General features: G+C 44.8%; 1 protein-coding gene across 3 annotated transcripts in view; it reads left to right on the forward strand.

Moving 5' to 3' along the window:
• Positions 1-23786, forward strand: part of IQCG (IQ motif containing G) — a 369433-nt gene that overhangs the window by 168270 nt on the left and 177377 nt on the right. For all 3 annotated transcript variants that reach the window (XM_069617570.1, XM_069617572.1, XM_069617571.1), the window contains one exon: positions 23122-23196. In XM_069617570.1, the coding sequence (XP_069473671.1) occupies positions 23122-23196 (75 nt within the window). The remainder of the gene's footprint in view (positions 1-23121; positions 23197-23786) is intronic.

Here is a 23786-nt window from a genome sequence, read left to right on the forward strand (position 1 = left end):
TCTCTAGCGGGGAGATGGTATCCACTGCGGTTTTAAGCGTTATGTTGTAGATAACCGCCAGCACTGAGAGGTCTGATGAAGATGGATGGTTGAGCGCTGGAATGTCTAGGTAGGGTAGGATCCTTTCTTTAGTGAGGTTTTGAGCACTTCTAGCCAAGGCAGGTGGGACAGGGCTGGGTGTTTTCAGTGTGTTGGGGGTGGTAGGAATGAGGAAGTGTATGAGGTGGTGGGCAGTCCAAGGGGTAGGGGTATTGGAGCTGATGTCGACACCGCAGTTATGGTCTAGTACCCAATCTAGGGTGCACCCTTTGCAGTCGGTGGGGCTTAGTATTTTTTGGTGGAAGCAGAGTTCCTGTAGCGCTTTGGCTAGGGCTTTCGATGGTTTATCTTTCTGGTCATTGAGGCCGAGATTGAAATCTCCCAAAAGAATAGATTTGGAAGATGTTTTCAAATTTCACCAAGGAGATGGATGAGGTTATCCTGCAAGTCCGCCAAAGGTCTTGGGGCGGTAGGCTATGTGAATCGCAATGGTGGTGTTGGCAGAGATGGCGATCTTGACTGTGAGGGAGTCTATGTTCTCACCGAGATGAGAGGTGGTTTGTCTTGCTGCTAGGTTCTCTTTGATTATAAGGGCTAGTCCCCCGCCTTTGGCAATAAGTCTGTCTTGCCGGAAGATGGTGTAGGCTGGTGTGTGTGATAACACCGTCCGACCACGTTCCCTTGGGCATGACAGTCGATAAGCTCCAAGGCCAGAGGAGGCTCTGCCAATGGTCCCTGCCAGAATGGATCCTCACAGATACAATCCTGTCGGGACTGTGAGGGAAAAATCCAGACTTATCAGGACAACTCCATGTCTGACACCTCCCCAGGGAACTGGTGGGATGCTTCAGGGCAGTAATTGGGGGAGAGCGGATTGCTCTCAAGGCCTCCAGGGATAAACAAATTAGGAGAATGGAAGAAGACCTGGAATTACAACTTGAAACCATTATGCCTAAAATGGGGAACTACTCAGCGAAAGCCACAGTGAAAAGCTACAGGGCAATCGGGGGCCAGCTTGACCTGCTGAGGGCCAGGAGGGCAGAGAGGAGTCTCCTCTATGCGAAGCAGAAATTCTATGGGAGGGGGAACAGAGCGGGTAAACTCCTAGTGAGGCAGCTTAGACAGAGTGGTGCGGCCCAGACACTCCTGAAAAGTCGGGACAGAGTGGGGGACGAGATAGTAGATACAGAGGGAATTCTCAGGTGCTTTGAGCACTTCTATGGCGCTCTCTATGCCTCAGACAGGCCTCAAGAGGACCCGCAGAAAGAATACTTGAACGCGATAGCGCTACCAACATTGTCAGAGGCGGACAGAAAGGCTCTAGAATGGGATATCACAGAGGAGGAGGTTCGCGTGGCCACTGGGAAGCACCCCCCGCATAAAGCCCCAGGCCCAGTTGGCTTTACCGCTGCCTTTTACAAAAAGTACTGATCTATTCTCACCCCACACCTAGTGCAATTATATAACTCTTTTGAGGTGGGAGGGGGCATTACGGAGTACATGGACCAAGCTAAATTAGTGGTGTTCCCAAAGCCAGGCAAAGACTTGACGCAATGTGCCTCATACCGCCTGAAAGCTCTGAATAACACTGACGCCAAGATCTATACTAAGACCCTGGCAACTGGACATGTGGACCTACTGCCAGACCAGTCGGGGTTCATCAGGTCCCATCAGACTTTTGACAAAACAAGGCGGGTGTGCCACCTGGTGGAGAAGGTGACGAAACTTGGAATCCCGGCAGTCCTGCTCGCTTTCAATGATGAAACAGCATTTGACAGTGTGGAGTGGTTGTTTCTTTTTCTTACCATGGCACGCATGTGATTTGGGGATAGGTTCCTTCAACGAGTGCAGGCAAACTATCCAGCGCCTTCCTTGCACCTATCTATAAATGGACAGCTCTCGCGTCCCATACTCCTAGAGAGGGGAATCAGGCAGAGCTGTCCATTGTCACCCTTGCTGTATGCAATTTTTTTGGAACCCTTCTTGCAGCGCCTGCGAGAAACACCTGGGATGAAGGGCATTCTGTTTGGGGGTGTGGTCCATAAGACAAAGGCATTTCCAGATGACATGCTTCTGGCTCTCTCCGAACCGGCTGCCCCTTTCGAGGCAGTTGCCTCGGACATTGTGTCCATTGGAGGGGGTGTCTGGGTTGAAAATCAACGTGCACAAGTCAGAGGAGCTGAACCTCGTGTTGCGGAGGGAGGACCTGGGAGAAGCACAGGGGTGCTTCCCGTTTCAATGGGCGAAGGAGAGAATTAAATATCTGGGTATCCATATATCGAACTCCCTAGACGCCCTATACAAGGCGAACTACCCCCATCTGCTTAGATCTTCATATATTCTGGATGGGGCGGATGGACTTGATCAGGATGGTGACCCTTCTGTGCTTCCTCTACTATTTCCAGGCCCTGCCGGATCCTCTCCCCCGAAGGTTCTTTCTGTCGCTCAATCGGCTCCTCTCCGCTTTTATCTGGAGTAACAAAAAACCGAGGGTGGCACTTCAGGTATTTATGGCCCAAGGAGCAAGGGTGGCCTGGCAGTTCCAGACTTCAGACAGTGCTACCAAGCTGCCCAGTTACGGGTGTTAAAGCAGTGGCTGTCAGGAGAGGACAACAAGTTGTTGGTGTGCATGCATGGAGCGGTGGTGAGGGGGCCCCCTGGTGTAGGTGTTGTGGCTGGGTAAGTCAGATCGGCCTGCTAGCATGCAGACGTCCCAGATTACGGTACTAGATGGAGAGGTGTGGGATGGCTTAATAAAACAAGGGAGTATATCGACCTTGCTGGGCCGTTCACGCCATTGTTTGAGAATCCACCGTTCACGCCGGGGATGCAAGTGGGGGCATTCGGGAAGTGGAAAGCAGCTGGGTGTATGCGACTTAGAGATGTCATGCAGGGACAAGAAATTAAATCCTTTGAGCAGTACAAACAGCAGTAGATTGGCTTCGATATTACCAGCTACGGCACTGGGTGATGCACCCAGCTAACAAACTAGCTGCAAGCAGACAATTCACTGCGTTCAAGAAATATATCACATCCCATTCAGAGGACTCACACCTGATATCTGCATTTTATGCCATAATTGCAGAGGGGGCAATGAAGGGGACATGGCCCTACATGGGAAAATGGGAGAGAACGTTGGGATGGCAAAGTTTGCTGGAGAAATGGGAATCTTTGTGGGGCAACATTCCCAAGCTTACCAGGTCAATTCAGCTAAGAGATGTGTGGTATAAGGCACCCACCCAATGGCGCTAGACCCTAGAGAGGCTTTGATCCATGCTCCCAGAGGCATCGTCAGACTGCTGGCGAGGTTGCATGGGGCTGGGAGAATGGGGTCACATTTGGTGGTCATGCCCGGCTATACAACCCTTCTGGGAGCGGGTGCAAATTCCATAAAAGAAATGCTGAACTTAGACCTATCAATGGGGATGGGGACATACACGCTGGGCCTATGGGAAAGGGAAACGGGGCCGCATGGGGAGGGCACATTTTAAGGCATGTATGGTTATGGTGCTGGCTGCTTTGCTGATGGTAGCTCAGAAATGGAAAATCAAGGAAGCCCCTACACTCCATAACTCGCTATTTAATATCTGGCACATCCTAGCAATGGAGTGGATTACGTATAACATCCAGGGAGACTACACAACATTCTGGGAAGATTGGGGGATGGTGCTGGCGTACCTCCGGGAGGACTACCAGCTTCAGTTGTGCCAGCAGAAAGTAAGGATTTTGGACATTGTCTGACTGTTCCCACCAAGGTCTTGACTTTATGGGTATATATTTGTTATTAGAGTTGACAGGGGAAGCTGTGAAGCTGCGGGGAAGGGGTGGGGGATGTAAGGAAGGCATGGTACCAAAGAGTAAGACGGACACAAGTGATCACAGTTCAAGGGTGTTTATTGAACTTCAATTGGGTCTAATCCTAAATCTGAAGATAGGAGCGAGCTACGACCATCAAATAATAATGCAGTCCTAGTCGAGTCTGTCAAAATAAAAGGACCAATACTAATAAACCTATTGCCAATCCTTACTTCTAAATACAAATAGTGTGGGAAACAATGTTCTGCAAAAAGAAAAGTGTTCAAGAAATGATATCTCAGGATATTCAAGCCATTGGCTTCCCTTCCCCTTGTTTTCAGCACGAGACAAGGCGGCACACACAAGCTCAAACCTCAACATCAGGGCCTTCAGTGCCTTCAGTGCCAAAGTCTTTGCCATTTAAAGTCTCTTATTTTGAGAGGGCTTGATGCAACACGACAAACATTAAAGTTCCTTTCTTCTTAGGATTTCACATATACAACTTTGTGGGTGATTTTGATTCACCCGGGGTCCCCCTCCGCCGGGCTCAGACCCACTTTAACACAAAGCTTTCAACTGATCTGCCTCCGCCGTGCTCGGATCAACTTAATCTACTTTCCCAAGCTTTCTTTAATTAAAAAAATTGAAGACTTTCGACTGTGCACATGATTTTGCTCAACCCGTCGCAGGACCACTTAGATTCACAATTACTCGTTCTTTTCTTGATATAACCTTTTTCTCAAGTTCACTTTTGTCACTTCTCAGCTGGATACCTTACAGAGAACTTCGATTGAGCACCCACACGGTGCCAGACCACTCTGTCAAAGGTATTATATCTTGCTTTGAAAGTTCAATCACTCATCAGCAGCTCAATTTTACTTGCATCCTTTATCACATGCGTTTTAACAATGTTTGTTTCAGCTCTCGTCATATAATGTTGCTGCTTGCAACCTTGGCTTCAACACAGCCCGGTCTTGTATTGGTCTCCCCAACTCACCGGCGGTGTTGATTTCACGGACACTGCTTTGTTCTTGGAGCCAAGGTTGGTACCACAGCGGCTTGTGCTTCTCCCCGCCTTGATTATTGTTGTGGGAGGGCCCCAGGTGTCTCCGACACACAATGCAGGATTCTTCAGCCTGGTTTCCTGGTCTTACGCTTTCTATTCTCGAGGGTTCAGGAAAGTAACAGTTCCTTGTCGAAAAGGCCAAGGGAACTTCCCTTCTTGCGATCCCCTTCTGTTTTGCCGTCTTTCTTCTCTCGTTCAGCTGCCATCTCGAAACTGGTGTTTCCTCAGGTGCTTTGCCTCGCTCAGAGTGTGCTCTCGTGCTCCGTCTTTTATCTATGTGGGGAAGCTTAATGGAAGTCAGGTGTTTGTGATGGTCAGTAATTGCCTGACCTCGCCTGACCATTGTATTGGGACACGTCAGGTATACAGCCTGGGTGTTTGTCTGTTATCTCTCATAGCAGGCTGTCCGTGTGAAAGTGTTTGTGCTGTAAAAGAGGGTGGGGGCAGAGTTACTAAATATCCTACCTGGTAGTATGGGGTAAAGGTGTTATAGGGAAGGGGATACCACCCAGATGATCCTTCCGCAATGGTCCACCCCCAGGAACTGGATCCAAAAGCGATGGCCGTGTTCTGGCCGCCTGGATGACAGATGCCCGGGGACTAGGGGGTGAGACCCCTTCTGGTTTCTCACAGGGGAAGGGGTAGTGGGGGATGCGTATTTTGTTGTTACTTATTTCAAAATGTTAAAAAAATCTTTAAGAAAAAAAAGACTTGGAATAATACAAAGAACATTCCAACCCATATATGAGACACAGAACTAATTTTCCTAGATAAACTCCCGAAAGGAAAGTAATGTGAAGATGCACATAGATAACCATAGTCTATTTAATTGGGTGATATAGGCTTTGGACTTAGCTCTCAAATCACCTTCCAAGACTATACACAACACCTTGTATTAAAGATTGAAGCCCAGGTATCTAACAGAGTGGCTAAGTTCTAAATGTGCTCTACCAATTCCCCAACCCATAACCATCGACTTTCTTTTCTGAGAAAATATAATTATTCTGGATTTGCTCCCATTGACTATTAAGTTGTTATTGTCAGCGTAAAATGCAAATGCTGTCAATTTTTGTTGTAGTCCCACAGGAAACAAGTCAAATAACAATAAATCATCTGCAAAGACCAACCAGTTTATTTTGGCCAAGCGTAATGGGGAAAGAATTTGTAGAGTCCGATAGGTGCTCTGTCAGAGAGATATATGTTAAAAAGAAGGGGCGCTAAAAGACACCCCTGTCTTAATACCACAGAGGTTTTTATGGGCCTGGATAGGGAGCCCTCCTTCGAGATGCAAATCTGAACATAAGCGTCATGATGGAATAAGGAAATAAACATAACTAATGCCGGGTTACATCCTGTGCCAAGAGTTTATGCCACAATTTAGTTAGATTGACTGTCAAATGCACATTTTGAGCCCAAAGAGGCCATATAGACCATACCCATAGTGCCCTTGGAAACAGAACCCCTAACATGTGAATCAAATGGTTGCATTAAGTGCGGTGCCGACATGTTTACAAAAGCTGAAATGGCTATGTGCTAAAATGTTCTGTTTCCAGCTCCTTCAGAAAAATGGCAGCAAAGATTTCACTGGTAGCATATAAAAGAGTGATAGTTCTATGGTTGTTTAGATTAGACCTATCACACTTTTTTTAATGAACTGAAATTATGTATGCTAAACTCCATGAAGTAGGAAAAAGACCTGTAACCATAATTTCTCTGAAAAGATGACATAATTTCGATGCCCACAAATTGGGATCGTATTTCAAGGTTCTCGGAGCAAGACTATCAGGACCGGCACCCTTGACCCCATGCTTTTCCGAATCATCTGGACGATGTCCCCTGGGTCAAAAGAGGTCCAAGACACTGCATGTGATAGATCATTTGGAAGGTCTGGTCCCCCAGTTTCTTTATGTTCCTTAAAAATGCTCACATAATACGATATCCATGTATCTTCATTAATTACACACAGTTCTGCAATAATCTCTCCCTATATTTGCCTGTTCGTTAGTTTCCTAAACTGAGGCACATCTTGTTTTATCAAGTACTCAACAGCCGATTGGCTGTCTTTCACAACAAGACTCAACTTCATACCCCATAAATGCATAAGGCAGCATTGATGAAATAGTTTACCAATGCATTCTGTGAGGAGTCAAGAGTACCAGTCGGAAATAACAGCATGACTTTGTGGCCATAAACTTTTATCAACACAAGAAGGGTTGGATTAAATGCCTATTTTTCCCTACAGCTATGAGGGGTTTCCCTGCCTCAATAAAACAAACAAAGGGGGCACAGAGCAAAGGGCTGCCTAAGACGTTTTCTCCCTCACCTCCCAGAAGTATAATAGCAGAGTAACATGTGTTTATGGAACACACCAAAGCTCCAACAGCAGGAGCATGTGGTGGAACGTGACGGGCACTGGAATCCCAAATAGTGAGGCTTGGGACCCCTGTGCGAAGGAGATCTGCGCTCCAGAACGATTCAGCGGGACGGCGCATTGAACTTGCCGTGCTGGATTCCCCATAGCAGTAGTGAGGCCAAGCATCGGGACCAAGAAAACACAGGATCGGCGAGACGACAAATTGCCCCCCCATCCTCTCTCCTCAGTGCATCCGACCTCAAGGTGAGGAGCCAGCTGGACACAGACCTATCTTCACAATAGTAACAGGGCGGGGAGGAGGAGGAAGAGAGTGGGCCGGCAAAAAGCAATGGAGCACAGTGCGTTTCCCCAGCAGATGCCCCATAGTGAAGGGGCTTGAAGTTTGTGCCTGCTTCTTGATCTTGGTGGGCAAGGCCCAACAGGGAGATTGTGGCAAGCAAAGGGGTGGACCTGCACCCTCCTCCGCAACAGTGAGGGACCGAAGAGTGTGGGGACCGGCCTGAAGAGGGACAGGGGAGCAGTGGAGGGCCACCATTACCCTACCGTACCAACCTAACACACTTGCACATTAAAAATCCTGGCGGGCAATTAAGGCTTAACAACAGCGCAGTAACTGAAGCCTGCTAATACCCAAGTCATAGTGCGCACATCTTGCTTCTCGCAGGGCATCTGAAACAATGAAGATAAGGGGCTATGAAGCAGGCCCTTGCATGTCGCTAAACCGTAGGAGGTAACCATCTGAAGTGTGAGGGGGCAAACCCAAAAAGGGAATAAGCAGACAGCAGAGCTCTGGAGGAGAAGATGTCAAAAGGAGGAGCAAAGACGAAATCAGGAGCATGAGTATTAAAGCACTACTGGGCATGCAAGAAAAGGAGAAAGAGAAGGAGAGGAATGCCAGAGAAATGCAGGTGGCGATCCACCCACCACCTCTCGGGACAAATACACCATCCTCAATCACCAAAGAGGACCTTATGGAAATGATCTCCACGCTGATACAAGACCTCACCAAAGAAATTAAAGACACTAAAGAAGCAATGGTCAAAACCGTCGCAGAGCTGAACACCCACATGATGGGATTGGAAACAACAGTGAATGAAGTTGAAAACACATTGTGCGAACAGGCTCAAGATTAGGCAGAACTTGGCAACAGAGTACTGGGCATAGAGGAACAACTTAAAATTATATGGACGAAACAGGAAGATCTTGAAAATAGAGCCCACAGAAACAACATCAGAATACAAGGAATACCACGAGACATTCCAGATCAGGAGGTAGCTGACTATATGCGAGAGATGTTTCGAATGATCCTGGACCTCCCGGACTACGCAATGATGGAACTAGATAGGACACACCAAGTCTATACAGCAATGCAGCAGCACTGTAACCTTTTACCAGATGTATTGGTTCACTTTTTTTCACCAGAAGTAGCAGATCATGGCAGCAGCCCGAAAGAAAGAACCGGTGCAATTCCAAGGCACACACATCTCGCTGTACCAAGACTTGACGCTTCACACTTTAGCAAACAGACGGAAACTTCATGTAGTAATGGCCTGGCTACAATCACAGAAGATCAGATACTGGTGGGGGTTCCCCTGAAAACTGCTATTCATGTTTCAGAGCCAAAGATACAGGATTGAGTCTGAAGAGGAAGCAGCAGAGCTGATGAACAGGACCAAAGGAGGTCCCAAACATAGACGGACCACATTCACTCTGGACTGGACCGATAGGAGTAATACAAGGAAACCAAAAGGAAAAGAATCCCAGAGACGACAGGGGCTATAGAAGGGGAGTGACCGGGGCAAGCACAACACGATAGTAGGCCAGGCACAACCCAATGTGCCTGGCTTACTATCCCATTGTGAGGACATTAGACTGTTTGAAAAGTGAAAAACTACATACATGTTACTACAGAGGACACACATCGATGGGGGCAGGGATCGCCATGAGGGAATGGCACCCATCCGATTGTCATCTCAAATGACAAATAATTGGTCTAGTTTGGTTCGAGGACTTAAGACCGACAGAAGCGTGATACTGTTTTTTTGGGGTTTTATTTTTGTTCCCATTTTTTTGTTCCTGGTTCCATGTGCTCCACGTATATATGGCTTCCCAAACACTATGTCGTTCAATTGTTTCCCCGAGAGATTTTCCTTGTCTCCCAATTTGGCAGGATAAAGTAGTCACACCTTAGTATATCTCATGGTGGTGGCCCCTGAAGTAAAATGTCTAACTCTAAACGTGCAGGGTCTAAACTCACCGATAAAATGGAAAGCCATACTACAGAGGCTCTCCTTTTTAGAGGCGGACTTTGCATTCCTACAAGAGACCCATTTATTAAAGGAGGATGAGAAACGTCTCATAAGTAAAGGCTACCACTGGGCTCACTTCGCGACTAGTGGCCTTAAAAAACAGGAGAGCTATCATGGTCCGTAAAGGTACCCAACTACGAACAATTAAAGTTCTGCGTGATGCCCCAGGGAGATACCTACTAATGAAAGGGGAGCTAGGGAGCCGCAAAATCACACGGGGTAATATATGACCGAATGACAAACGGGCAGAATGTTTGGGGACACTCACAGAGATACTAGCGAACTTCATATACAGTGACACGATACTAGGGGAGACTTCAATTGCGTGGTAGACCCAACTATGGATAAAACATTGATTTCCACTATTAATGACAAAAACAATTATTATGCCATGACAACACTGCTGAGGGAATTATCACTGATAGAGACATGGTGCTTTACTCACTCGGGGAGAGGGAATACACCTTCTCGGCGGTACATGGGAGGCTCTCAAGGCTAGACATGTTTCTGACCTCCTCCACCTTGGCGAATAAACTATTGACGGCGAAACTTAGGAAGTTAGCAACCCATAATTACATCGGGGCCTTGAAATCTGAAGACAGAAAGAGGGAGGTCACAGAGGCAGAGAAATTGAACATTATGGAAGATTTTATTTAGTAAATCCTCCACCCCGCATCTAGGGGACACTACCCAAATCCGGAACTTCATAGACCAGGAACATCTTCCCCAAATCTCTGAGGCAATGAGGGAAGCACTGGAGAATCCTATAGAAGTTTCCCAAGCCATACGGTCTCTTCCAATGGGAAATGCCCCTGGCCCGGATGGGTTCACCAATAGATTCTATAAAGCATTCACGGGGGCCCTACTGCCACAACTTACCACTCTATTCAATTCTTTCTCCAAATCGGGGGAAATTACTGAATCAATGGCGTAATCCACAACCACATTGCTTTTGAAACCGAGAGAGATCCCTATAACTGCACCTCCTATCACCCCATAGCCCTCCTGAACACGGATGCCCACTAGATGGAGCGAGGTCCTCCCACACATAATCAATGAAGACCAAACAGGGTTCATTAAGAACAGAGGTGCCCACCACAACATTAGAAGAGTAGTAGACCTAATAGCATTGGCTCTGAAACTTCCAGGGGGACTATCGCTTCTCTCCCTAGATGCCCATCGGGCATTTGATAGCATGTTGTGGGACTTCCTCTGGGCTATTTTACCAGCATATGAGTTTGGGCCTGTCCTTAGTAAACTCATACTAGTCAACTTCCAAATACCGTCCACTGTAATCAAGGTTAACGACACTAGGACAGCCCCAATCCCTTTGGGAAAGGGAACAAGACATGGGTGCCCGCTTCCCCCCTAATTTTAGCATTGGCCATGGAACGTCTTGCACATATGATCCACAATAGCCCTCACATAATAGGCCGACATATAAAGGCAACACGCATAAAGTGGCGCTCTACTCAGACAATGTCATTTGTTTTCTTCAAAAACCCATAAAATCAATTTCACCCCTGCTGGATCTCCTTGACAGATTCTATAGGGTCTCAGGATGTAGTATTAACCACCAGAAATCAGTAGCAATAGCAATCTGGGTATCACCTGAAACCAATCTAGCAATGCAACCAACCTTCCCCTTTAAGTGAGTGGACAGCGAGTTTGTATATCTGGGAGCACACATCAACAAATCATATAAAACCCTTATAGGGGCTAACATCCCGCTATAATGGAAAGAGACAAAAGCCACCCTGAAAAGATGGGAAACACAAGAAATGTCATGGCTGGGAAGAATCATCGCAGTAAAAATCGATGGTCCTACCTAGCTAGACTCGTATATCTTTCAGGCCCTACCGATCATTATCTCTGAAAAAGAGTTATTAGACCTACAGAAAGCGGTGAGCCAATACATCTGGAAAATGAAACCACACAGAATTTCGCGCCACACCCTGTCAATATAGAGGTATTATCACGCAGCCAAGATTGTGCCAATTTTATAGTGGCCACTGGCAGACAGGGAGGCCAAATGGAAAACAATAGAGCAAGACTGTGGTCGGTTTCCCTTGGCCCACCTGCTGTTCACAGCGAAAACTGCCAGGGTTGGCTTGCTAGAATCCACTCTAGCTACCCTCTACTCCTGGGATAAGTTCAATGCATGGCTGGGGATCGGGGGGGTCTAAGACCACTATCACCGGTACTGCAGAATCCCGGGTTCTCCCCAGGCATGACAAAGGAGACATTTATAAGTTTGGAATTGCTAGGGACATTAAGACTTGGGGATATTTACAAAGATGGCCTTCCCCTTACATTAATAGAATGCAAAAAGCAAAAAAAAATTCACCCCAAATCAGACATTGGGTTTCCAATCATCTAGTGGCACAGGCAGGCACACTGCTCCCCTAGGAATTTAACTCCAAATCTTGGAAGGGCATGAAACTTGAAAAATATCCCATTGCTACCGCCTGCTAGTGAAGGCCCATAGAAATGACAAACTCCCTTACATGATGCGATGGGAGAAAGATTTAGGGGCAGAGATACCAACGGAGTCATGGCAGAAAATATGGACACAAACCTCCAAAAGCTCAAGATGCATGGTATTCAAGGAATGTGCGATCAAACTTTGCTACAGATGATACATGACGCCACAGAGACCCCGCTTGATTTCAGCAGACTATCCAGACCGCTGTTGGCATGGCTGTGGCCAGCTACGGTACTTTATACATATGTGGTGGCAATGTCCTACGATACAGACTTACTGGCACGAAATCAAATCAAAGATAAAAGTAATCACAGGAGCCTCACTCCCTATGTGTCCTCGTATCTTACTGCTAGGAGAGGTACCTGACGATGGCGTATTCCTGGTGTCAGGACCCAGGGCGGAACTAATAACAGTTGCTACTGGTGGTCAAATTGAACCGAGGACGTTTCTGGAAAACGAAAGAGGGGCCGATCTTATCATATTGATGGGTTAGGATTTGGGAGATTGTGGCTAACTGAAAACATGCCGTCATTTTCCCGAACCTGGGCCCCATTTTTGGAGTTCATACAGAACAAAGAACACATTTTTTAGGCCACAGACCCTGAAACACCTGTTATAAAAGTAATGTACTAACCAAATTTGAAACATAGAGGAGAGTGGGGTATGTTGAAAAGATATGCTGTATGAAGACATAGCCTGGGATACATAATAGTCTAGGACACTGGAAGGAACCAACCATTATTATTTTATATCATTTATTAACCTTATTATTGAATGCCTTGTTTGGGGGATTGGTTTAAAAAGAACATTTAAACTGAAGTCTCGATGCCTCTAAAAGTAAAGTGATGTTGATGCTGACACAATGCTATGTTTATTGAGATTTCAATAAGAAGATATATTTGAAGAAAAAAAACGAACAAAGGTAAAAGTCAAGATGTCAAAGTAAAAGGTCTTCTGTCGCGTGTCCAAAACTCTAATCTGACCCTCACACGTTAAACATAAAAAGACGTGATAAGGATAAGCTTCCCCTATAATTTTACATAAGGTTCCAGCGCTCAGACTTTCTAACAGTCCAAGTTGTTTATTAGGTTCAGCATCCTTTGAGAAAACCTGATGTACCCTCCAAGCAGGAATCCCAATTCTCCTTAAACAGTTACAGGTTTCTTTAGATTGCCTGGTATACTCCCTTACCAGGATTCCAGTTATTTATTAAACAATCTTCAGTTTCCTTTAGAATACCTGGTGTACTCTCCTGCCAGGATTCCCAGTATTTCATTAACCAATTTCACTTTCCAAAGTGCTGGTATACGCGCCTGCCAGGTTTTTAACTGTTCTCAGTGTGCCTGGTATACTATCCTGCCAGGAGTTGCCCAGACCTCTACTAGTTTTCCTTTTCTCCAGTATTGAATCCTTGACTCTCCTCTCTTGATGCTTGACAAGATTACTCCATTTTCCTTCTCGCCCCCTTCTCAGGATTTTCAACCCTTTTTTATTTATTTTTTATTTACTTGATTCAATTTACAATAGAAATTTTTACAATATAATAAATATTTTTTTTTCCCCTCCTTCCGAATTGTCCATTCCAGCCTATGAAATAAAATGGGAGAATGTCCTCCTCTGACAAACAATAGGCAGAGAAACGAGAGAAAGAGTGTGTAACGGTACAGAGGGGACAATACGATAATGAAAGTTGGCCTTCCTGCCTAACACCAGACTAATAATTTTTCAACCCTTCAATGGAATCACAAATGTCTTTCATTAAGGGTTGCCTTCCCTCTTGGATAACTTTATTTGAGTTGTCTAACCTATTGGTTATAGTCTTTGGCCAATGCTTGTTCAACTCCTTGATTTATCGCCATTACGCTTTCAGTGTTGCAACTATTTGCTTTATACAATGCTGGTTCATTCACTTGGCTTCCTTTCTATATACTTTCAATGTCATTACTATTGGCTTTTGACAATACTTGTTCATTCACTTGGTTTCCTTTCTGTGGACTTTTAATGTCACTACTATTGGCTTTCAATAATGCTTGTTCATTTACTCTGTTTCCCTTCTGTGGCTTTTTAATGTCAGTACTATTGGCTATTAATGTATTTTCATTCATTTGTTTACTTATCTCTGTGGTGCAGAGGCTGGCCCTTACGGCTGCTTTGTCATATATGCACTGATGCACCCTGGTGACCTTATGGTTTTCCCCAGGCTTGTCAGACCTCCTTGGTGACTTCTGTGCACTTCACTGTGTGAGAGCTGTGGCTTGAACCTCCTCCCTGCAGTGACTGCTTCAGCCCCTTTCGGTTTGCTCATTGCTTCGGCCTTCACTCTGCAGCTTCTGCTGGTCCCAGCCGTGTGACCGCAGTCTCTCCAACTCAGACTGTTTGCCGCAGGGTTTCTCTGGTTCTCTCCCATCTGCTTCTCCACAGTGTGCCGTTGCTGCTTCCTGAACCGCATTGGGATCCAAGAGACTTCATCTTGTCTGATCTCTCTCACTTTTAAGTTCCTGGTATGATCACATGATGTAAGCAACTGGTATGCATCCGTGGTTTCTATGAATGGGTAATCTTTATTACTCGGTTGCACATCTTCATCTCAGTAAACTTTTCCTGACACACATAATCGCAATCAAGGGTTTTCCCTACATCTATCATACAATATGACATACATACGCAAGAAATGCAACTTTGTAGAAAGAATATATTTGGTGTTAGATCCAGATATAAGTGTTAAACGCCTACTTAGACAAAATGTTAGGCAGGTGACTAAATCAAAGGAGGACTGGCAATTGAAGAAAATGAAGATTTAATCACTAAAGAATAAGTATAAGACCTGGCTGAGAAGTCACAAGCTGTTGAGTTACATCAAGACTAACCAAGAACTTTTCTTGGATCTGCTGAAGTGTAATTCATGGTAATTAGGGGTAAATTAAATTCAGAAGAAAACTATCAGATCTGTAAACAGTCCTCAACTATATCGGAGAATGACTGGGTGAAGTTCTATAAGACCGAATTCTAGGACTATAGTAGAAAAGTCATAAGCCACAGTATTAAAGAAGTTAATGTGAATGAATATAGTTGGAAGTTCGATCTAGACACAGATCTAATTACACTGGTTATCAGCAGATTGAAAAACACTAGGGCTTGCGGACTGGATGGCGTCATACAAAATCTACTGAAACTAAACCCCTCACTATTTTCTGAAATCCTATTTCTACTTTTTCCCCATATAGTGGAGACTGGATTTATTCCTCCTTCTTGGACGCCGGCCATTGTAGTGCCATTTTTTAAAAGAACGGATAGGAATGATCCTTTGTGCCATTGACCAATATCCTTAACTGACGCATCTTCAAAGATCTTTTCTAATCTCCTTTTGAGGGAAATCACCAAATGGATTGCACAAGAGGACATTCTAAGTCCCTTACAGAGGGGTTATAGAAAGTGACTTATCACAGTTCTTAGTGGGTTCACTCTTTCATCATGTTTAGCTCAGGCAGGAGGGAGGATGGGGAAGACTATATATGCTGTAGTTTTGGACCTGTTAGCTGCATTTGATAATGTAGATTATGACACACTATGGAGGAAACTTGGAGAGGCAGGGAATGCAACATGATTTACTAAATATACTACAGTTACTCCATACTGACTAATGTTAAAAAAAGACTGAATGATGATGGAGAACTTTCTGCAGAAATCTTAATAAACAAAGGAGTTTGACAAGGATGTGTGCTAGCCCTGACATTGTTCAACTTATATATGTTGGACCTATGGGAATGCAGTAAAAAGTGGACTCGGTTTCCTCCAAGATGTGGTGGGTTAAGAACTAGCTGTATCGCATATGCGGATGATCTGCTCCTCCTTGATTTTACACCCGCAGATCTTCAGCGTGCTTTGGATGGAGTTGCAAAGTACCTAGAGGCGAATACATTAACACTCAATCCGCTTAAATTGGTGATTTCCAACAAAAGGGTTAATAAGAGCTATGTATGGACAGTAAATCAGATCAGAATTGAGGAAACTGACACATTTTACTATCTAGGCTTTTTGTTTTCTAACAAAAGTCTATTTATACGTAGAAAAAAAGAGGCCAGATGAAAAAGTAAGAACGTGTACCTCCATGATCAGGATGATCTATAAACACTTCTGTCCTTACTCTTTAGTTCCCTTTATTGACTTTTTTGGACTCAAGGTGACTCCAATGGTCATGTATGATGCATAGAACTTATGTCTTATAAAGATAGGAAAACCCTTGACATTTTGGAGGGTCGAGTTTTAAAAGAAGTCTTGTATATACCTAAATACATTTCTATAAGCATGATCAGATTGGAACTTGGACCACAATCATGGTGGTACATATATATATACAGGAGTCTTTCGTTATACCTTAAAATATGTGAAACCGAGGACTCTGGTATAACTCATTGTCTAAAACAAATGATGAATGCTGGAACGAATAACTTTATCTAAGGTTTAAAAGAGAGGTGTCAGGATGTTATGTCATTCATGGAAATTGATGAAATGCCATCTCAGGGAGACCTGAAAAAAATGGTCAAAAAATGGGATATTGACGATCTTCAGAGACTGAAAAGATTGAAAACTCAGAGTATAATGTATACCCCTAGCAGAAACTTGAGATTATATTTGAGAACATTTTCATCTTCTGTTGCTCGTCAATGGTAAGACTAAATTGCCTGCCAACGCTTGAAATATTAGGACCCCCAACTGAACATTTCCCACCAACTCAGATCCTGCAAAGTTTTCACAGAACAATGCACAGAGACATTTTTTCACTTAGTCATTGATTGTTCTGGATTAACCAAATATAGAATTAAATATTTTAAATCATATCTTAATTCGATTGAAAGTGTTATTGGATTTTCTTTATGGAATAGATGTATGACAAGTACACAGATATCTTTAATGTTAGCCTTGGTATTTTTTTTTTTAAAACAAGCATTTGAAGAACTATCAGCACTCTTAACTGAGGAAGAAGTTATTCCAAGTGAAGTGGTGTAAAGTAATAATCATTTTGTTTTTGACAAGCACACTCATGTTTCTAATTTTAACCTTGGAAATTCTTTTTTAAACCAAACATTTGAAAATCTATCAGCGGTCTTAGATTGTATTGAGTGAAGCAGTGTAAATGATCATCAATGTTGTTTTTGTTAGTATTGGGTCTATTCCCAGTTTGTTTTGCCTTTTGATTGAGAAATGTTGCTTTTTTAAATGTTTGGATATGTAGTATTTAATACATCTTGTCTTTTTAAATTATCTGTTCATAGTGTAAATTTGATGGAAACTGTTGTGTAAGGTCTTTCATTTACCATAAATGCAACAATAAAAATAACATTTTTTAAAACATTAAAAAAATGACATGCATACTGTTAGGAAAGATTTCCATTTCATGTGTAATTTTCCCTCCTGTTGTGTACCCCCCCAAATGTTTGCTTTGTTTAAACACCATAGTCTGACTTTACCAGAGGAGCCCAGCCTTCTGCTGCACTCCTCTGGTCTTTTCGCTCACTTCTTATGGGGAAACTGACATGCCCTTAAAGACAGTCAGTACTGGGAGACTTTGTTTCCCTTAGTCCTTGTCCATGTTGCAACTTTTCTGCAACGTGTAACAAGTGTACAATGTGCCTTACAGTACAGTGCACTTGGGTCTAGTCATTTCCAAAGGCCCTAGATACTCTCAAAGGATTTTTTAGGAGAAGTGCAGATGTGCCTTGGACAGGGCTGGTGGCAGCTTTCAGTTCACATATTTTTAACCCTTTCTTGCCAGGTAAACCACGATTACCGCGTTTGGCACGCTTAGGTGGCCTGGCTCCAAAATGGCCACTCCACAAGGTGCTTTGCCCTGTCCTTTGGCCATCTTGCCCCTTCACCTTCCCCAGGTCGAGCCGACCCGGGTCAGTCCTTATTTGGGCATGCATTTATCCACGAGCATTCGCGGGCTTCTGCATGTCTTGTGTGCGCGCTCCCAGGATGTAGGCTGGAACGTCTGGTTCCAATACACATCATGGGTGACAGAGTCGTGAGTGCTGTGAATGACTGAGGGCACCGTGGTCCATGATTGGTCCACGTATGGTATGCTTGTATGTGAGCAGATCTCCCATTGGGTCCAGGGATGTCACTTCACCAAAATGCCAGGGGTAGCGGAAGTGACATCACACGACCCTTGACCCCTGATGACATGATAGGAAGTGATGTCTTTTGACCCCACCCCGAAGTGATATTGCGGGAAGCGATGGAACACGACCTTTAACCCATTGACAAAACAGGAAGTGGCATCACATAGCATTGTACACTATGAAAAATGTGGTTACGATATCACTATAATGTGATGTACATTTCATGCAAGAATGGATCGCCATATGTAGCGTTAAGATCAGTGTGTATAGGCCCATATTATCAAATTAGTGTGAATGCAAGCAGACGTCCATGACCAAATGTTAATGATGTGTTATTATATAGCACTTACGCTTAAATGCTTTATATAGAAAAAATATACACCCGATATCACCCAACCTGTGTTGGTACTCATTTATCGACCTCAGATGGATGAAAGGCTGAGTTGAGGCATTTAAGAACAGACTAAATCAGTGACTCACCCCCTGAAGTGTGTCTGAAATAAACCTTTAATGAGTCTAGCAATTATTGTAAAGAATTCCAGAAAGACACATTATTTGGTATTCCTATTCTTTCTTATGGTCAGTGCTGGTATTCCTGTTCTTATTTGTCTTCTTTTTTTTTTAAAGGGCCTGAACAAGAAAGCCAGCCACTTCAGAAGTAAAGAGCTATTACAATAGTTTTTTTTTTTTTTTTTACAGCGGTCGCAAGGGAGACCTCAGAGGTCGCAGTTGCGACCTCTGGTGACCCCTAAATGACATCCCTGATTGGGTCCTCTTCATTTTGGCATGTAGGAGATTCTGGATAAAAGAAGGCCCCAAACACCCATACCATGTCGATCTCTGGAGTTCTCACTAAACGTCGGATAGGATCCAAGTATCCTCAAACCAAGTAGCAGAGTCGAGGAACCGCTAGTGACCCGCGGGAAGGTTTGGCACCTTGAGCCCGCTGTTGTCCTGCAGGACCCCTCTGCATCTGGTCGTCCTAGAAGGTCTGCGAAGACGCTTCGACCCATTAGAATAGTGGGACCAACTATTCTCGCACCTTCATCTTAACCTGCAAGTAAACCTTTTTGGAAGTGTCCCTGGCCAACCAGTAGACTGACCAGCTTGCGCAGACATTTTGCCCTGATGCCGCCGGAGTTTCAAGGCGGCCCCTGAAACGTAGTAGATCGTAAGCTCTGTTTTCACGGCACTCTCACGCCGAAATTCGTACACTTGGCGTTCCCAGGTCTGGAGTAAAGTGAGGGCACCCGAACCGGAGTATACGCGGTTACCGTGTCGCCTAGCCGTGCTGATGAACTTTGCAAGTTCATTGCAACTGTGGTCGTCTGATCCCTGAAGCCTGCTACAGGGGAACTGGCCTGATCCATCCACCAGGAGCGGAGAAATCACCACTGTCCTGCAGGGGAATCAACACTGTATCTTCGCTGCTGAAAGCCGCAGAGCCGCAAGATTGCCGCATTTGAACCTGCAACCGAAGTGGACTTGACTGCCGAAGTATGGTCTTAAGTGCGCCGGAGGTTGGTGAGTAATTGCAACCCTAACCGGTGGCTCCTAGCACATCCATCCATTTTTACACACAAGTGGCCCCTCTCGTTTCCACTGCTAGTGCGAACTAGTGAACTATTCCCAACTCTTGGAATCGACTCTGCCCTCATGTGGAGGCCCTCCTTGAATAGTGGGAACCTATTCTGCATCACCTCGCCTACCTTGCTGAGCTGCTACAGCCCCTACAAAAGACCCTGCTCTGTCCATTTGAACTACTGCGTGCACCAGCTTTGCAAGTACATTTGAGCATTAGGCTCCCCTCAATTTAGGGATTGGACTGCCTTTCAGTTAGGAATGTGTTAGATGCAGAAGGGCCTAAAGACCATTTGCACTGCCTGCTTCCTTCCCTGCTTAGGTTGTGGACCCATTTGGTGCATTCACCCTTTAGATCCCATTGGTCTTGAATATATGTGTATAGATGGGATTGTGTTGCTGTAATTTTCTTGCTGTGTGTTGAATTGCAAAGTCCTTTGAATACATGTATTTGTATTTTTGATATATATACACACCTGACTGGGAGTGATTTGTAAGTGTTCTTTACTCTGTGTGCTGATTGAGGTCTTTCAGTCACCCTCACCCCTCCTGAGACCTAGTCTTGACCGCCGCCATAGCTACCTTGATTGGTCTGGCTTGTCCAGAAGGTTACCATGTTCCAAGAAACTAGGTTGGCCTTCTGAACCTCTGTCCACCAGGCCAGAGTTCAGAAATCCATCTTAACAAATACAGGGGCTAGAGTAAAGTTACAGTTGTTATTCTGACCCTGAGGGGAATTGTACATTTTTTTTTCCAGTCGAGAATTCTCATCTTCCCTGGGTCGGTCTCTTCCCAGGTGGTCCTGCCACAGATAGCCATCCCCAGGGTTGGTGTCAGGTAGCTTCTGCTCTTCCCTGGCCACATGGGAATAGACTTTCCCAGAGAAGTTAGTGATGTTACCTTAGGTTCATCACAAGGCACTTTGTAGAGTGGACCACTTGGCGCAGTCGAATGCCTTCTTCGTGTAGAGTGACCCTTCATGAACATCCTCTTAGCCTTTCTTTGGGACTTAGTCTCTTGTTTAATTTGATTTCCTTATAACAAACAGTGATAGCCACACCTGCTGTTATTGGCTCATCGTCCAGAGGGTTCTATGTAATTTTCACAAAATAAATTACTTTGTGGAAATTACTTCGACTTTTTACTTCGATTTTCATTTTTAAGGGGGGAGTTCCCCCATTCCCACTTCTCTCTTCACTAGCATCCCTCACCTAAACCCCTCTGCACCCTTCTTTTACCCCTTAACCCATAAACATATATATCATTTCGAAGTAATGTTGAAGTAATTTCCATGAAGTAATTTACTTTGTGGCAACAATAGGAGATGTGAACCTGGGATGGAGAACCCAGCAATCAGGCCTAGAAGGTCACTAGAGTAGGTAGCCAACTCCTCTACTGACACCCCCGAGATGTGACTCTTCTCCCTCTAGGCCTAATAACATATTCTCCTTTCCTTCCCACATGGTCTGTCCTCTACTTGCTTCTACTCCTTTTGTTGTCTTAGAACTGACGAACTCAGGGATAATTCTCTGGTTCTTAAGATCTTTCATCTGCCACCAATAGCAAGCTTTTCTCATCATTCATCTACAGATCTCTTCCCACAACTCTTTCATTCATGACATCCTGCCAGTAGTTCTGAAGGCTGGTCTTGGTCTTCTTGTACCCCATCTCAAGCTACTTTAAGCTTGGAATCTTCTCACTGAGGTCTTCAAGTAGTACTATCTGATTCCAACTCTCAAACTCTATCTCTCTAATTTCTGCATCAACCCTTTCATTTCTTTGAACTCCTCAGTCTTTGGGATTACTCCTCACTAGTCCTGGGACCCCAACCGCTGTGAATTGCCTGATTCCCTGCTCCTTCAGAACCCATTCACTCCCTTTGCCCACCACTTTTCAGCTGCTTGCCTTCTGTTCCGTCTTGGCCTGCTGCTTTCACCAATCCTGGTCTGTGGTCTTGCTCCTTCTCTTGAGTTTTGCGTCAAGTGGCTGGCCTCTGGATGATGCAGAACCGTTAATATTTGCTCGAGCTTCTGACACCTTCCTTGGTTGGCCCATACTCCATATCTAGCTTTGGCTCCTTAAACCTTCCTTGGTGCCTAACCTCCAGCTCCTGCCTCTGTTCCTTCTCCTGCCTTCTTCCTTGAATTGGTCTAAACTCCAGTTCAAACCTGTGCTCTTGCTCCTGCCTGCAACCTCCTCCTTGGTTGAGCCAAGTTAAGCCTTAGCACGTGTTGACACCCTGTTGGTGCCTCGGCTCCAGCCTCAACTCCTGCTCTTCCTCCTCATGCCATCCAGCTCCAAACAAACTTAGGACTCCAAGAAGCTTCCTCTCCACCAGATCACCCTCCTTCTCTTCCCTCTGCTGTCCTTATATATAACCTCACCCTTGAGTTGTGCTGTCTAAAAGAGCCTGCACCTTGAAGCCGACATTTTGGATTTTACTCCCTATCCCCCACTCCTTTACACCTGTGTGCCCCTGGTCTCTTCACCATTTTTTCCCTGAGGAGAAGGGACGCTGGGGCTTGGGTTTTCAGAGCCTCTGATGTTGGCAAGCGAGGTGGAAGCCTTTAGACAACGGTGCAGTTCTCCCCCCCGCACCCAAGCCATCATTGTATCTACACTACAGGGGAACAAGCATGGTATTCTTTGATCGGGTAGGCTGGCCGCACAAGCCCTTGCAGGAAATATAATGTGCTTCTGTTGTGTGCGCTTGCTCACAGAGTGTGCAGAGCAGAATATTAAAATGTTTTTGCTATACAAAAGTCTAGTTTGTTTATTTATTCTCTCTCTCTGAGCCCATTGCATGGAAAAACGCTGTTCTTTTTTAGTGCGTGAGCAATCCTCCGATGCAGATCATGTAGAAAGGTTCATGTTGCCGCTGATGTTTGAGTAGGGCTGCCATTTTGTTATCGATGAAAGGGGATGTATGTGCTGCATGTTCGGAGCCTCAGAGCCCAGTTCCCGAAGGGACAGTGTCAATAGTGATATTAGCTCTCTGAACAAACGAATGGCTATAGCTTGAGCGCAGATGAACCATTGTATTGCCACTGCTGCTTAGTTTCATGTTCCCTGGTTCCTGAGCTGTGTCTCTTCAAGAGACAGTGTCCTATTACTCCCAACTGACAGACATCTGCTATGCGATGGGGAGAAAGTGTGGGGGACCCAGGGTATTCTAGCCATACCACACCCGGGCCTATCATCCTCTAGCTTGGTGAGGTAGCTGGGCACCCCACTGGATGTCTCCAGAGTCAGGCAGGGGACTTTGCCACAGGGTAAACAATCTCTAGATAACTGGAACTTATGCTGAGTCATTGAGTTCTAAATCTCCCAACCTCACTATTTTATTTTAGAAACTAAAGGAAAAATCAGATCAAGAGATGCGAGTTCATATGGAGATTGAAAGCTTCCTCAGGCAACTTCAGCACGTGAGTTTCCAAAACATCTTCATTTATTCTATGGGTGATCTTTGTTTCTGAAACAAGTGTTTTCGTTTATGTTTTCAAGTTGTGTGTTTGTGTGTATATGAAAATAGGAATTGTATATAAAGTGGAAATATTGTATCTATGCAATGGTGACATTTATCCTGATATTTGTGCCTGAAAATATATCCCTAAATTTCTAAAATGTTAAATATAAAAATACCCTTCACCTTCATTCCCAACTGTTTGATTATACATTAAAGTTATCCGAACACAAGTTACTTTATGTGTAAGTGATCCTACTCCTGCTTTAAATATGTGTGTTGAATAATAAGCTCAACAAATAAGCACACAGCAGATCTAACCTGCCCTCCCAGTAATTACTGAAGAACAATGTCCACTATGTACAATAAAGGATGCATTGCATGCTCTGCCCCAAGTCCTTGTCACTTTCAGTTGCAGGGTTTGGGTCACAAACCAATGAGCAACCCACACAGAGAAGCACCCACATTATTGTGGTATTGTTGCTCCTCATGGGAAAAGCTTCTGACTACCTGGTAGCATGGTCCAGCATCAATGTCTGTACTTGTTTGCTG

The sequence above is a fragment of the Ambystoma mexicanum genome, chromosome 10 (genome assembly GCF_040938575.1).
Source record: "Ambystoma mexicanum isolate Mex_15411 chromosome 10, UKY_AmexF1_1, whole genome shotgun sequence".
Taxonomy (NCBI): Eukaryota; Metazoa; Chordata; class Amphibia; order Caudata; family Ambystomatidae; genus Ambystoma; species Ambystoma mexicanum.